This window comes from Mixophyes fleayi, chromosome 6 (assembly GCF_038048845.1).
Source record: "Mixophyes fleayi isolate aMixFle1 chromosome 6, aMixFle1.hap1, whole genome shotgun sequence".
NCBI classification, from domain to species: Eukaryota; Metazoa; Chordata; class Amphibia; order Anura; family Limnodynastidae; genus Mixophyes; species Mixophyes fleayi.
Genome location: NC_134407.1, coordinates 25,076,202 through 25,091,553, shown reverse-complemented (window position 1 = coordinate 25,091,553; position 15,352 = coordinate 25,076,202). Strand labels below are relative to the sequence as shown.

The 15,352-nt window shown below is 42.2% G+C and overlaps 1 protein-coding gene across 5 annotated transcripts in view; it reads right to left on the bottom strand.

Annotated features, from left to right (window-relative positions):
* Window positions 1-901: 901 nt before the first annotated feature.
* Window positions 902-15,352, bottom strand: part of LRRC27 (leucine rich repeat containing 27) — a 31,109-nt gene continuing 16,658 nt past the window's right edge. For 2 of the 5 annotated variants that reach the window (XM_075216047.1, XM_075216048.1), the window contains exons 8-10: window positions 6,562-6,713; window positions 5,011-5,137; window positions 902-1,261 (exon numbers count right to left, since the gene is read on the bottom strand). In XM_075216047.1, coding sequence (XP_075072148.1) covers window positions 1,112-1,261; window positions 5,011-5,137; window positions 6,562-6,713 — 429 coding nt within the window. In that variant the 3' untranslated portion in view covers window positions 902-1,111. Of the gene's footprint in view, window positions 1,262-5,010; window positions 5,138-5,412; window positions 5,474-6,530; window positions 6,714-15,352 lie in introns of those variants that run through there. The other 3 variants (XM_075216050.1, XM_075216049.1, XM_075216051.1) reach the window with 3 other exon arrangements.

Sequence of the window (15,352 nt, the reverse complement as noted above, 5' to 3'; positions counted from 1 at the left end):
GGCAGTGCACGCTGGTATTTGTAGTTTCACAACACTTAGAGAGACACAGGTTGGCAAGAACTGAACTAGATTAATAATATTTGAACCCATCACATTTCTAGTGTCTTTTTGTGGTCTCTCATTCCCCGCCACTGTAAAATGTAATGAATAAAGAGATAACGGATACAATCTAGGAACACAGCACTGTCAGAGAAGGGCTGGAGATGAGGATAAGGGCCAGTGATTAGAACATGGATTATTCCTTCAGTGTTACTGCTCCTGTCAGAGTACAGTCACTGAATACAGCACCTATGTGACTATTCAGTAATGCAATCATGTGACGGAATGCTGACGTCGCAGCATTCCGTCACAAAGCTTGTAGGATTGGAGCTGCTATACCGGTCACATGTTTGTTGTGTACTGGTCACTGTGCTGCAAACCCCTGAGATGTAAATGCTTCGGGGACTGAAGCCCGGGGGTGTGACTCGGCTCAGCAGCCTATTAGGAACACTTTAAAGGAGAAAAATGCAGGTAGTCCAGTGACCCAGATGCCCCCCAGGATAAGTCACTTCATTCCCTGCTCCATTGGAGCTTACAATGTAAATTCCGGAAAACAGGCACACACAGGGAGAACATACAAACTCTACAGACTCAGACCCACATAAGTTCTCCGCTACAGCGTTGGTTTTCTTTTCCATTATCAATGTTCTCAAGCTTCAAACTCCTCCACCCCAATCCCTTGTCAGTAGCAATATATACCAACTTCACATAGCAATTAAAACCCACCTGACTTTGTACTGCAATAAAGGCCACAATAATGGATTACTAGCAGATCTACATGCTGATTCACAAATGATTAACATATCAACTAGTGCATTTACCACCAGGAACATTTCAGGCTTTGTTACATTATTACACAGTATTTGTTTATACAATAACATTTATTCAGATTCAAATTCAAGTCCTGCAACCTAGGGTACTATAGAGATGTAAAACCTCAGGATTTGGAGCAAAATATCAACTCAATTCAAAAACCTACTTAAAATGTCCTTTTCATTTGAAGAGTGGAAGAAATGTGGGTAGGACATTTCTAACCAGGGATTAATTTTGAAACGAAATAAAAGCCGAATGCTCAGGAAACGTCCATTGCAAAGATGTTCTGAGGTTGTCCTCTCGGTGTAGTGCTGGGGGAAATATCCCCCGTGAAGGCAGTAAATCTGTATTCCAATGATGTATCATGCTCCCGTCTTCTCTGTAATATTTCTGCTTGCAGCAGCGAAGCCTTGAAACATAGATAAATAAATGTCATGCGCGCAAACACTCAAATATGATTTTCATAGGTAGTAAAAAAATATATACAAAGACACTGAAGTCATAGAAGGCAGTAAAGTCTACAATAGGTTTTCCAGAAGTCACTTGTCAAATCTTTTATTAGTTATCAAAATAAGCATCATAAAAGATCTATGTTTCTTTTTTCATTTCTTCCAGACCGTTCTCTTTAAGGATCTTAACTTGAGAAACTTTTTATTTCAGTCTCCTGGACAAAACCATGTTACAATGCAAGGGGTGCAAATTAGTATTCTGTTTTGCTCATAAGATAAATACTGATTGTTTTTTCATGTGCAAAACAGAATACTAATCTGCACCCCTTGCATTGTAACATGGTTTTGTCCAGGAGACTAAAATAAGAAGTTTCTCAAGTTAAGATCCTTAATGAATCAGGCCCATAGACAGTAACGCACACAAGGCTCAGACCCACTGTCACTGGCGTTATAATATGGTGATGAGGGGCCCAGTTCATAGCTGGACAAAACATGGTGATTAGTTTTTATTAATAAAAATAATTCCTCTCTATTCCATATTAAGATACTATGAAAAATGAAAGCTGAACTTCCTTTATGGGATGAGGGAGCAGCTCTGAGAGGAGCAGAGGAGAGGCTGCAAGTGTATAAAGAGACTGGAGCGTAGATATCAGAAGGACTTAATACATTGATTTCAGGATAAGGGAAGGGTTTAAGTGGTTAGTAATGAGGAAGCATGAAAGAGACTCACAGTGTGATCTGAGAGAGATACCTGACCAGTACAACAGAAAGGGGTATAATCCTAGCTGCTGGGTTTAGGATTGAACAGGGAAATGATGGAAAGTAGGTAAGAAGATTACAACAGTTGAAGTGTGCAAGGATGAGGGCATGCATGGTGATTTAAGAGGGCGCTTTAGACGGAAAAGGAAGTATTTTGGCACTATTACAAAGACAAACATGGCAGGATTTGATCACAGTGCATACGAGAAGTGAGCCCAAAGAGCTTTGTTGGATATGACCTTTATACGACCTTCCTTGGTGACTTCTAATGTCTGTATAATTTACACTAGGAGGTATTATCTCAAGTATCACAACAACACCGTTATAAAGTGTGATAGCATTTGATTGGCTGAGCAGCGTTATTGAGCATGGGCTTAGAACATCTGTCTATTATAATGTCAGCCATAAATGCAATCCAATTATTCTGTCCTAAGGGCCAGCAATGCATTATTATGTAATTGATGACCGAGATAGACTGAGAATGACAGTCTGTTTAAGACTCCTCACATGGACATTTCATATGTGAGTATTATCAGTCACAAGACGTGGTCAGAACGACATCAGACCGAGTGCAACAGATCTGAAATGCTAGAGAAGTTTTAAATCGTCTTTTATCTAGACTTTTAACTGTTCACATTTTAGTCAGAAATGTAAAGTTACAGGTTTTATGGGGGAGTGCATAGATTGCTCCCACCGCCCGTGGTGTTCCTTGAATGGACACAGACTAGGGACATAGGTGCGCCAGCAAGCAAAAATTACATTTTGTTTAGGGTGATAAAAATATTTAAATGAGTCAAAATGGGTCAAGAGATCAGTCTGCACCTCTATAGGCCCCAATGTTCTCTCACTGTCATGAATAATTAAAAACACAAAGGAGACACAAACCGATCATTATTATAGACTTAAGTTAATAAATCTGATGGTTATAAAGTGGTCGGAGGGTGGAGTTTTCATGTGACGTTTATACTTGTGCACAGTGTCTCTTTACAGCTTTTCCACACACCTAGGTGCACTTCAGCGGCGTCTCCAGGCAGAGAAGAGCAGGTGTGGATGTGTACCTGGTAGACCATCTGGGCACACTGGCACAAAACCAAAGTGTTGCACATCCAGCACTCTTCATAGATAAGGTCCGCTGTTTTTATTTATTGCAATCCAGAGTTAAAGGGGTTATTCAGCCACATACATGAAGACTTCCCCCATCACCCACCCTCTATATGATCCTTCATGATGGAAATGTTTTTTTATGTTCATACTTACTGTGCTGTGATTGTAGTCCTGATCAGCAGTGGGTAGACTCAGCTATGTCTATTGAGAGACCAGAGATACCCCGCAGGTCTCCTGCCATTCTAATACACATTACAGTGCATCAGGGAAGCAGGAAATGTGGATCTGTAGAACTGACAAATCATTGTTCTGTAGGCAGCAGCTAGGGCCGGCGAAATACAGTAAACCCGGTAAACGCGAGGGCACCACGATAATCGGGTATCGGAACAAGTATACGCATGATCATCACCGCAGTTTATACACTGGTAACAATAAATAACAAAATAATTTCCTCTGTGTGTGTGTAAATAGAGTCATAGAAGGTTCAGGATAGGGGAGATTTCCTTATTGGATCCAATTAATTTATCTTATTAATAACATCATTCTATTAACACACTGTGGTAATAATGTAGCACTTAAAATCGAATCTGCTGGGCATCTGTAACTAAAGTACAAGAATTATCCTTCACTCAGGGCTCAGACAGATTTCAAAAGGTGATCCAGTCGTCTAATGTTAACTCAACATAACAATGATTAGAATAAAATATATACATGACAAGAATAAAATATATACATAAAAATCGGGATACTGACAGGCAATTGGTAAGTAAATAACTGAGGCTATAGCAGTATTGAGAAGTGACAACAGCAACATTCTTTCTTTGCTTTTAGGTGTGTTTTCCAAATGAAAGATTCACCTTTTGTGTTCATTCGCTCTATCTGTCAAATCATCATCATCTATTTATATAGCGCCACTAATTCCGCAGCGCTGTCCAGAGAACTCACTCACATCAGTCCCTGCCCCATTGGGGCTTACAGTCTAAATTCCCTAATACACACACACAGTCACACACAGAGACAGACACACACAGACTATGTGTGTACATATATGTCCGTAGAAAAAAAACCAGCATCAGTAATTATCAGCAATTAAAGTTCTTTGTGCAAATCATAAGCCAAAGAAAGATCATCTCCTATAAGTCACTTGTTTTTATTATATTGTGCTTACCTCAGCCTGGGTGCACACTACAGGGTTCTTAGCTAATTACCGGGCCAATCACAAGACAAACAACCCAATATTAGTGTGTACGCTCCAACGATGAATGATTAGTGTTCAAAATCTCATCAGATCGTTTAATTTTTAAACTGAACTAAAAATCTCGTTCAATGATGAAACGATGTTGGCGTGTAGGTGCTCATGACCGGCAGTGCCCATAGATCTCTATGGAGTGAGTGGAGTCACCATCTTTACAGCAATGGTTATGACAAATGATGGTATCTGTGTGGAGTTTGTATGTTCTCCCCATGTTTGCGTGGGTTTCCTCCGGTTTCCTCCCACACTCCAAAAACATACTAATAGGTTAATTGGCTGCTATCAAAATTGACTCTAGTGTGTGTGTGTGTGTGTGTGTGTGTGTGTGTGTGTGTGTGAATTTAGACTGTAAGCTCCAATGGGGCAGGGACTGATGTGAGTGAGTTCTCTGTACAGCGCTGCGGAATCAGTGGCGCTATATAAATAAATGATGATGATGATGGTAAAATCGTTAAGGATATCGCATCGGGAGAAATTTTGTATAGTGTGTACCCAGCCTAAGTCTGACCATTTATCTCCAATAAACTGACGTCCTGCACCAGTACAGTACTGGATACACAGCCCCCCACTGTAGTAGCATGGAGCAGGACTTACCATCTCTAATTCCTTTCTGGCTGCCTCCATTTCTTCCTGTGCTGACCGCTTGGGGTTCCTCTGTCGCTCCTGCATGGCCTGGACGTGCTGCTTGATGCGCTGTTCCAGCCGGAAGTCTCTGGAGGCTCTACACATATAAAGAGAGGTTAATAATTCACAATACAATCATCCTCTTTTCTTTAATGAGATGTTTTTAGGGATACTTGCCAAGGCAACGCCATCAGAAAATCCATAAATAAATATATTTCCCAACTGACACAAACACTTGTGTATAAATAACTTCACAGTGGAGATAACTGAGGGGCTGCATAACACATTTATAAGGTATTATACCAGAGAATATGCAATGGTGAGATCTGGTCATACAACTGCTACAATAATGCATTATGGAAGACTGCTCACATTGTAATCCAACATGGCTGCACGTCTCTGCAACGTGGACAATCCCCCTCTGTCACTTGTTCTAATGAAGGATAAGGTCAACTTTATCAGGAACAATGAGCAAAGAAAATCAAATGTGCCAACAAAGACAACATAACCAGAGTATATGAAGAATATGGATTCCTAGGAGGTAAATGTATCAAGCTGCCAGTTTCTGGCGAGTTTGAAAAGTGGAGATGTTGCCTATAGCAACCAATCAGATTCCAGCCGTCGTTTTGCAGAATGTATTACATAAATGATACCTGGGATCTGATTGGATGCTATAGACAACATCTCCACTTTTCAATCTCGCAGCTTGATTACATTTACCCCCTAGACTTCTCATCAGTAACATCCAACAAGCGTTCTCCCCCCTCACACTGTCCACCTCCATCCCTCCTGTTTTGTCATTTTGATTGTACAATTTAAAATCCTAAATAATACCGAAGAATAAATAAATAGCCACCTGTATGCTATGATGGACAAATATGTGACTTTAGAAACCATTCATTTACACCTAGTCACCGATCTGCTTCCCTTCGAATCCTGCAGTCCCAGGCAGCCCCCTCCCCCATCCCCCAACCCCCTTCCCATCACATAACAAAACTCACAGGGCACTGACAACAGGGAAGATTGATTTTATCCAAACCAGAAGATCACTTAACAATACTACTTTCTGGTTTCAGTGGAGACAATGGGAGCACGTTGCTTTGGTTTGAAGTCACATTACCTGACAGATGACTTATTATATTAATATATTTAATACTCTGCAATGTTTCCATTTTCTTACAGTGGTTTTAGTCCAAACCCGGCATTACTATTTATCTTAGGAGCCAGTGATCCTGACTCAGCGAGTGGTCACAAGACGTTCAGCGGTTCTATGTTATACCTTTAAATAAGCTTGAAAATGACAAATTAATTCTACAGTAATATAATGAACACACCGCGCTGGAGAGATATAAATATCGCACATACTAAGTGTACGCTGGTGGCAGCCAGGAACTTTCCATTTGCTATTTGCAGCTTTGATAATTAGCCAGGCCAAGCATGTGTCTGGGTGTACCACAGGGCATCTAATGACACTGTTTACATTTCATCACCCTGAATATGGCCACTGTTGGTTAAACAAACCTAGCCTTCTCCGCTTCTTTCAATGATTTCACTGACATGACCCTTGGCATCATTTCCTGTTTTTCCACTACGAGCGTCTTGTGCTTGTCCCAGCTATTCTTGTTCTGGGAGGGATCCAACTCCGTGGCATATGGAGGGACGGCAATGGGCACCTAAGGATGTGATATGACAGGGTGATTAGTGAAAAGAGCCATTATTTCCATTCTAACGTCATACGGGTCTCACATTCAGTGACTCATATTGGAGTTTACCAAAGTTATAGTTCGTGCATGTGGGGAATAAACTTATATAAACCTGGTAACAGATCTGCAGCACTAAAGAAATTCAAAAGAGAACCCGAGATCTTTACTGTGCACAAACCACTCTTATAATTCACTTTACAGATGACACAGACATAACTTTTTGTGCAGATGACAAATAATATAATTCTAGAGATACTTCAGCTAAAGTGCACCTATTCCTATTACACGGGGCTTGAGCAATCATCATCAGCTATTTATATAGCGCCACTGATTCCGCAGCGCTGTACAGAGAACTCACTCACATCAGTCCCTGCCCCATTGGAGCTTACAGTCTAAATTCCCTAACATACACAGAGACAGAGAGTCTAGGGTCAATCTGATAGCAGACAATTAAGTTACTAGTATGTTTTTGGAGTGTGGGAGGAAACACACGCAAACACGGGGGGAACATGCAAACTGCGTACAGATAAGTCCATGGCTGGGAATCAAACTCATGATCCCAGTGCTGTGAGGCAGAAGTGCTAACCACTAAGCCACCGTGCTGCCCAACAATATTCTCAAGAATGTGATCTATGGATGCACAACGAACAAGTGACATCACTGAGGCACAACACAAATAACACAGATTTTTAAACAGGGTTGATAAATCAAATCCATAGAAAATGGTAAAAAACAGAGGGGTGTATTACAACCTTTAGATGACTTTGCTTTATCGACTCGTGCACGCCTTCCTACAACTTTTACTAAACACATTGCTTAATCCTTGGTTCCTTCTGTGATTTTCAGCAACGTATTTATGTCATCAGGCAGACATGTTTCTTTTTGATGCCCTGGATTGGACGTTACATGGGAAACATTTGTATCCTGTCCAGGACATAAAATATCACAGAAGGAAGCGGGAACAATAAAGCCATGCGGTATGAGAACATATACAAGCTAAGTTATGAGTCAACTGAAAGTGGAAAAATCCTCTTTAAGATGTGGGATTTGAAATATAATTAATGAAAATACAAAATAATACATTCAGGACATAAAAACTATACATAATGAATGGTGATGTACTATCAATAACATAAAAGTATTCATTTTAACTGGCATGAATGTTAGCAAACAGCGTGGTAAAATTCTTTGTATAGAATAAGGCAGGAAAAGAAGAAGTTATATTGGCAGTATGTGCCGGTGAGAGCACATCTTAACATTGTGTATACTTTTTGTGGCTTTATTCCCCAAAATACATTCATAAACTAGAACTGATCCAGAGATTGGCTACTATAACAGTTTATGGGCTACAAAACAAGAGAGAAATGAAAGAGAATAACATCTACAGTTTAGAAAGGAAAATAAGTGATATTGTACAAACATTGAAGTCTATTAAATATATTAACAGAGTTCGGGAAGGCAGCATATTAAATGGAAGGGGATATCTAGAACAGAGCACTAACAGGGTATGGAAACAGATCCATGCAGCAGGCTCTGAGCAGAGATGCACAAGACAAAGGGATATATTGAGGACTTAAAACTGGAAACATAGTAGGAGAAAGGTAGGCAGTTAGCTGGGGATTTAATTGCATTCAAGCAAATCCCAATCACAAACTTCTTGCCATGGGTGGCTTTAGTGACTACAAAACAACATGCTGACATCTTCTGCAAACATCCAATGGGAAAGCTTAATGGTGTTCCAGTTATTAGCCAGAGGCACCTAGGGAAATAACAGAGCCTTGGTGGTACTAACTAGCTTGGATATGTGTAATAAGCAGTCGTACTATTTAAGTGCCTACATATAGACTTGCTCTACCCCTAGTTCATTCTAGGGTTCAATATCAATCTTAGTACCAATAGGTCTACATTAGTGGACCCAGTTTTTGTCAGCACCACTACCAAAAACAGTTCACCCCATGCCTAGTTGTCGTGCTCCATAATGCTGCTGAAAGCTAAGGCTTGTGTGTAGGGCAGCGACAGGTCCAGAATGCATGTGGAGAGCAGAGTGCAGAGTGATAGAGTGTTTCTACAGACCTACAAATAACAGTCATACTCCCCTCTGTATCTGCTGCTTGGACCCTGGCACTGGGATTCACTAGCAGTAAATGGGACTGGACTGGGAGGTGGCGGGATATAGTCCCAGGATGACGGAGTTAAGAGCCAGATGATAAAGAAATTTGGAAATCACATTTGATTGGTTATGTCTGCTGCAGTCAATTTGAGAATGAAGAGGGACTGCTGACAGACAACTGGAACAACTGGAAGGCTAATAATGTCAACAATCAAACACTTGGACACATTAGTTTATTTTACTTAAGACTGATAAAACCTGATTGGCTGATATTGATAAATAATCCCCATTGAACGTGGAAGGAATTAAGCCTTATTGCATTAAACCTGTACAGCAGATGCGTCTTCTATAAGAGGACACATAATGGGGGAAGGTGCATGCAACTTATCCTAATATTGCTTTGAAACCACGTGCTAAGTGACACGTAGAACAGCTGCTGCCCAGGATTCTTATGACATCTTTAACCACCCTCTGTGGACGTTCTGTGATGTTACATTGAAGAAAATGTTTTCTGATGAGAGTTTCAGTTGTTGGCGAGAGCCTCTCCCCTCTCTGATTTGTTAATATGAAATCAGCCCTTTGTTCAACTATAGAAATCCCCTTAAATTTAAGAGATGCCAAACTTTGGTCCCACGTTTATTTGTGGGTACATTATTATTGATGTATGTAAATACATTAACGAGTAGATTAAAAGGAAATGCAGTAAGAGTACAATCAAGTAGTAAACAAAACATTCCACCCTTTCAAACATGATGTATGGGCAGAGTCTGAGAAATAAATCAAGGTGAACAGATTAAGTCACTGTTCAGCACATTCATATTCAGCTAATCAGCTTTTTTCCTGGAAGTTTTCTTGTGCTGAATCAGGACACTTTGATCAACGTAATACTTTCTCTGTACCGACATGCTTACATCACAGAGAATGTTCTATGACTCAAGGAGTAACGGACTGTGTATATGGGGTGATGCTCACATAAAAGGTGTATTTTAATAACTGAAACATTCCATGCTAGAACACTTACCAAGTGAGTTCATGTAAATGAGCAGGGCCTGTTTATTATGTACATATTTTATATGTATGATTCAAAAGAGTGCAAAAATCATTTGATGACCTCTGCAAAGCATATGTCAGGGAGTAATGTGGCCAAGACAAACTCCTACGTTTTGTCGTGATATTTTGATATATATTTAACTATAAACTGTACCCATTTGGCTTCATGGTTAATGAAGCATTCATGTCACTATGTCAACAAATGAAGCTTTAAGTTGAGGCTGGTCAGATGTTCATCCTATCAATAGGAATATTGTATTATTCTTGTATATACAATAAGTGGTATACTGCGTCAGACTCCTATTCGAATATCTCAGTCTGTAAGAAGTCTCTCAAGACTATCTCATCTTATGGGACAAATAAGATGGGGAGTTTCCCATATTTCTGCTAATCTCCCCAATATTTATATAACTGGGCTGGGTGTTCTTATTATTTATTTACTGTGGAGGTGCCTATACATGCTGTGATTCTGCTGGTTAATTAGGCCACAAATCGCAGAGTGTATGTACCAAAAAAACCCAAAAAAGACTGCCCATTCCAATTTAGATCTAACTGGGACCTTTGAAATGAAAAACCACACTAATTGTGCCCCATTTTATACAAATGGCCATTATGTTTCGATTTGGCCATGGATTTGTTCTTTTTTTTTTAAAAAAGGTCTAGGATATATGCTTTCTTCATCCAAGTGCTAAGAAAGAGCCCCAAAAGGAGACAAAAAGGTCAGTGTGGTGTGGCCTTCAGGCTCTCTGTTACAGAAGAAGGGTCCACTAAAAAGTTCCAACCAGGCTTTCACCCCCCTCTACCTTTTCACCCTAATGGGGGTCTCTTTACTCTGGGATCATCCAAACCCCCAGAGGACAAAGTCTTCAGCTCACCTAGAAGGTGGGAGGGAGGCTGTACCCTTTGGGCCACACCATCTCCCCTAGATCTGGGGAGAGCCAATAAGAGTCAATTGCACCCATTCAAATCCACTGAAAGAAAAACATCACAACAAATGCAAAGTGACAGATAAGAGACACAAAGACACACTGAATGTGTGCTATCAGATTGAACACAGTTCCAGCCACTTAGGTGAGACAACAAGATCTGTCTGTGTATAGGCATCTTTAGTTTCTCATGGGCTATTCCTTTCCGGCTACTGAACAAAACAAACATGTCCTGTGAAGTCGCTGCTGGAGCCCAGCTTTTAACATCATCTGGACCCTGTGTTCTGCTGGAGCAGCCCAGGACCCTCTCTGCTGCCTGATTCCATCACCTAGATGAGCTCGCCACTTCTGACTAGCTTCACCTTTCTTCCTGCTCTGTTCTGATACCTCGGCCTGGCCCCTGCTATTAATCTAAGCTGTGGCATTTGGCCTACTTACTGGCACTCTCAAACATCTTCTGGAACCTTTGCCTGATTCCTCACCTGCTAGTCCGCTGTTTTTGCCTCCTGGCTTCTCAGTTCATCCTAGGCCCTGCCACCAATTCCCGGTGACTGCCTCCAATCTAGGCCGTGGCTTTTATCTAGAACTGCTGGTCTTCCGGTACCCTCTAAATACACTGTATACGTCATCCAAAGCCCAGCGCTTACCTTCGCTTACCTTACCTAAACTGCATTTTACAGATGGCCTTTCTAGTCTGCAACCTTGCTTGCTTCTCCAGGTCTCTGCTCTAACTGCTGAATCCGCTTCTCCATAACATGCTATGCTCCTCCTTCTGACTTCATTGCTTCCAGTCTCACCGATCTACCGAATGAACCTGGGACCCTCTCAGCTCCACTTCATTTGGTAACTGTTATTTAGCCCACCTCCTCCTCCCCCTGACTCCACTACTTCCAGCATCCTTCCCCGCACTGGACTTTCGCTCCAACCTTACAGAAACTTTCTTCTCCACTGGACCTTCAACCCTGCTAAATGAAACAGTAACCTCTGCTCTACACTGCAACCCTGTTACCTGCAATCCTTCCATTAAGTTTTATTGTTCTCATCCATCCACCTCTCCAGGATCTTCTCCCAAAGACGACCTGATGCCCATTCTTACCTGCAACATTTCTCGTCTGGACCTTCTCATCGTGATCACCTCCTTTGAACTTCATACTTCACTGGACCATTTATGTTACTTTGTTTGCACCTTTGGACATACGTATAACTACATATTCCACCGTATACTCCACTGGACCGTTTATTTTATGCTTCCGCCTCTAATTCCCAACGCTTTATCTGCTTCTGTATTACCTGCATTGCCATTACGTTGCCACTGTGCCCATCGACATTTTCTCTCTCTTTGGACCTGATTAATGTTTGGACGTATGTTCATTTGCGCGCAGTATCTTGCGTGTAATTGCTCTGCACATGCTCAGAAACAGATCTCACGTGTATGAACGCAATTGCATGTAATTCATGTCCAAATGCAAATGATACTTATGACTGCCTAGGACTTGAAAGGTGTAACGGGGGAGGGAGGGGGCGGATTAATGTAGGCCATGTACAGTATGGCCGTGCTGACGCAGATGTGGCCGATTCAAGTCCTGGGTTTCTCATAAGTACACCTGGTTTCATCTGTATCACTGGCACCAGCTGCAGGGCAGGTGAGGGCCGACTGGTAGTGATGACTGACACGAATGGTCTTAAACTATTAAAAACTACGTGCATGTATGCCACTAGCTAGCACTGAATATGTGTATGCAACTAAGATACACATTAAAATGCATTGTATGTACAGTACGCATTCAAAGCATCTTCATTTATGTATTTATTGTAAAAAAATAAATAAATACTCCATATTATTTTATTAATGATTAAACTGTTAGTTTTTCATTTATTTTTGTGTTCTTGTCACTGTTCTATCCCCCTCTTCTCACATGCCGCCTTTCTCTCTCACTCCACAGTCTCTGCTTCTTCCATGTCCCATTGCCCCTCTTTCTAACTCCCCTGTCTGCCTTTCCTCCTATCTCCTTGCTCCCTCCCTCTCAGTCCTACATCCCACCTACTTGATCGTCTCCCTCTAAGCCCCACACTCACACTTCTCTTCCCCCTCCTCCTCCCGAAACCTGGCGGCCTTCCTCCTAACCCAGGACCCTACCCTATTCCTACGCACTCCATCTCTCACCGCCATAAACCCATTTCTTCCCCTCACACTTGCAACCCTGCCAATCTCATCCTCATTCAGTCTCTCCACTCCCTCCCTCTCTTGCGCCTTCTGGAATGGCAAATCTGGCTTCCACCCATGGCCTCTTCATTTCCAACTCCCTTAACCTCCTTGTTATTACGGAATCTTAGATTTCCTCTTTTGACACTACCTCTCCTGCTGCCCTCTCCTCTGGTAGTCTCTCTTTCTTTCACACTTTATGCCTGGGGGTCAGCAAGGTCTCTTTCATTTGAGGTCCATGCCATTCACCTCTTTCACCCTGTTTTCTATCGTGTTGCAGTCATTTACAGACCACCTCTCTCACAATTTCTAAACAACTACGCTGCCCGACTCTCCTCTGACCTCCCCTCCCTCATCTTGGGTGACTTCAACAGCTCTGCTAACTGCCCCACTGACACTGCTGCCTCCAAATTACTCTCTTTATCATCATCTCTTGGCCTCTTCTCAGTGGACCCCCTCATCCTCCCATTCTAGTGGTCACTCCCTCAATCCAATTTTCATACTTCGCTGCGACATCTCTGACTTCACAAACTCCCCATTCCTGCTCTCTGACCTTCACTTCCTCCCCCTCCACAGGCTACTCTCACCTAACGTAATCTTGGTGACATTAGCCCAGATACTTTCTCCTCCTCACTGGATGCTCTTCTCTCCCCAATCTCCACCCTTTCCTCCTCGGACCTGGCTGCCCTTTATAACACCTCCTTCTGCTCTTGATTTGCTGTACCTGCTGTTACTATGTTACTACTAGCCTCCTTAGATCTATGCAACAACCATGGCAATCAAAATACACCAGATACCCCCAGAAATGTTCTCGTACTGTTGAAGGGCACTGGGGGAAGTCACATTCTCTTGTGGACTTCCTTCATTTCAAATTCATGCTCTCCTCATATAGCTCTGCCCTTTCTCTTTCCAAATAATCTTATTTTAAATCTCTTATCTCCTCTAAGTCCTCCAACCCCCGTTGTCTTTTTGCTACTTTCAATTCCCTTCTCTGCCCCTTTCCTTCTGCTCTTTCTGCTTTTCATTTCAGCACCAATTTCACATCTAAAATTTACTTCAACCATCAGGATATCGCCTCACTCAATCTCTTCACTAGCTCTCCCTCCGCTACAGAGTCCAGTTCAAACTTCCTACCCTCTCCTATATAGTCATAACCCAATACTCTCACCAGTACATCTCTAACCTAAACCTCCTTCACACTAACCCTCCCTCTTCGTTCTGCCAATGACAGCCACCTCTCCTCCTCCCACTCTCCCCTCCAAGACTTCTCCTGTGCTGCTCCTCTCTTCTGGAACTCACACCCTCTCTCAATCAGGTTCTCTAACGCACTCCAAGGCTTCTAGCAGGCTCTTAATACCCATTTCTTCAGCAAAGCATATCCTAACTCACATCTACTCCCTTGGACTCACACTCTCTGTATCACTCCTATTTGTCTGCCCCTTCCTTTATATTGTAAGCTATCATGAGTGCCCTCATGTCATCCTTTCTACACTATCATTGTCACCAGCATGCCAGTGTCTCCCCTCCTTTTCTCAATGAAGGATTCTGGTCCTGTTAGCTACACCCACATAATTGGGTACAGGTTCAGCTTGTGCTTTTTTACTCCCTTTTATTTCCCCCTTTCCCCTTGCCTTGTGTTTTAGTAAGAGGTTATACCCCACCTACCTTTCCACTGCTGGCTATGCTAATCCTTGCCGGAATATTGTCATGTCTTTATTGTAGTGCTTTGCCTTTGTTTTGTCTTGTTTGACCATTCAGGACCTCATTTAGAGTCGAACGCAAAGTCCGTTTTAGGCGCATCGAACAAAAAAACTATCACGCATGTGCAGCAAGCACCAAATCCGCCTGCATCTTGGACGCAATTAACACTTGCGACAGCTTGCGGCTTACTACGAGAGAATGGGTGGAACACGGAATTGTGGAGTCGTGACCATGTAAGTAAATCCTAGTCGCAGCGAGGCGCAGACGCAACAGACGTCAAGAAAGGGCTAAAACTGTGCGGCAGGAATTAGGTGGCGCAAGCGGTTAGCTAGCTGCAGGAACTGCTCGCAACTCGGTAGGGTATTACTAGTGGGACGCAACTGGGGTTGCTTGCCACTCGTAATACCCTACCAAGCTGCGGCACACTCCCACTCCTACACTCCTTACACGGACTTTGCGTCCAACTCTAAATGAGGCTCTTAATTTCTTACTGCGTGCTCTCTGTATGGCTCTGTGTACACCATGTGGTGCCTTATAAATTAAAGATGCTATTATTATAATTATTAATAAAAATAAAAGCTGGTCCAACCCCGGGAAACATTAAAATGTTAGCACAAAC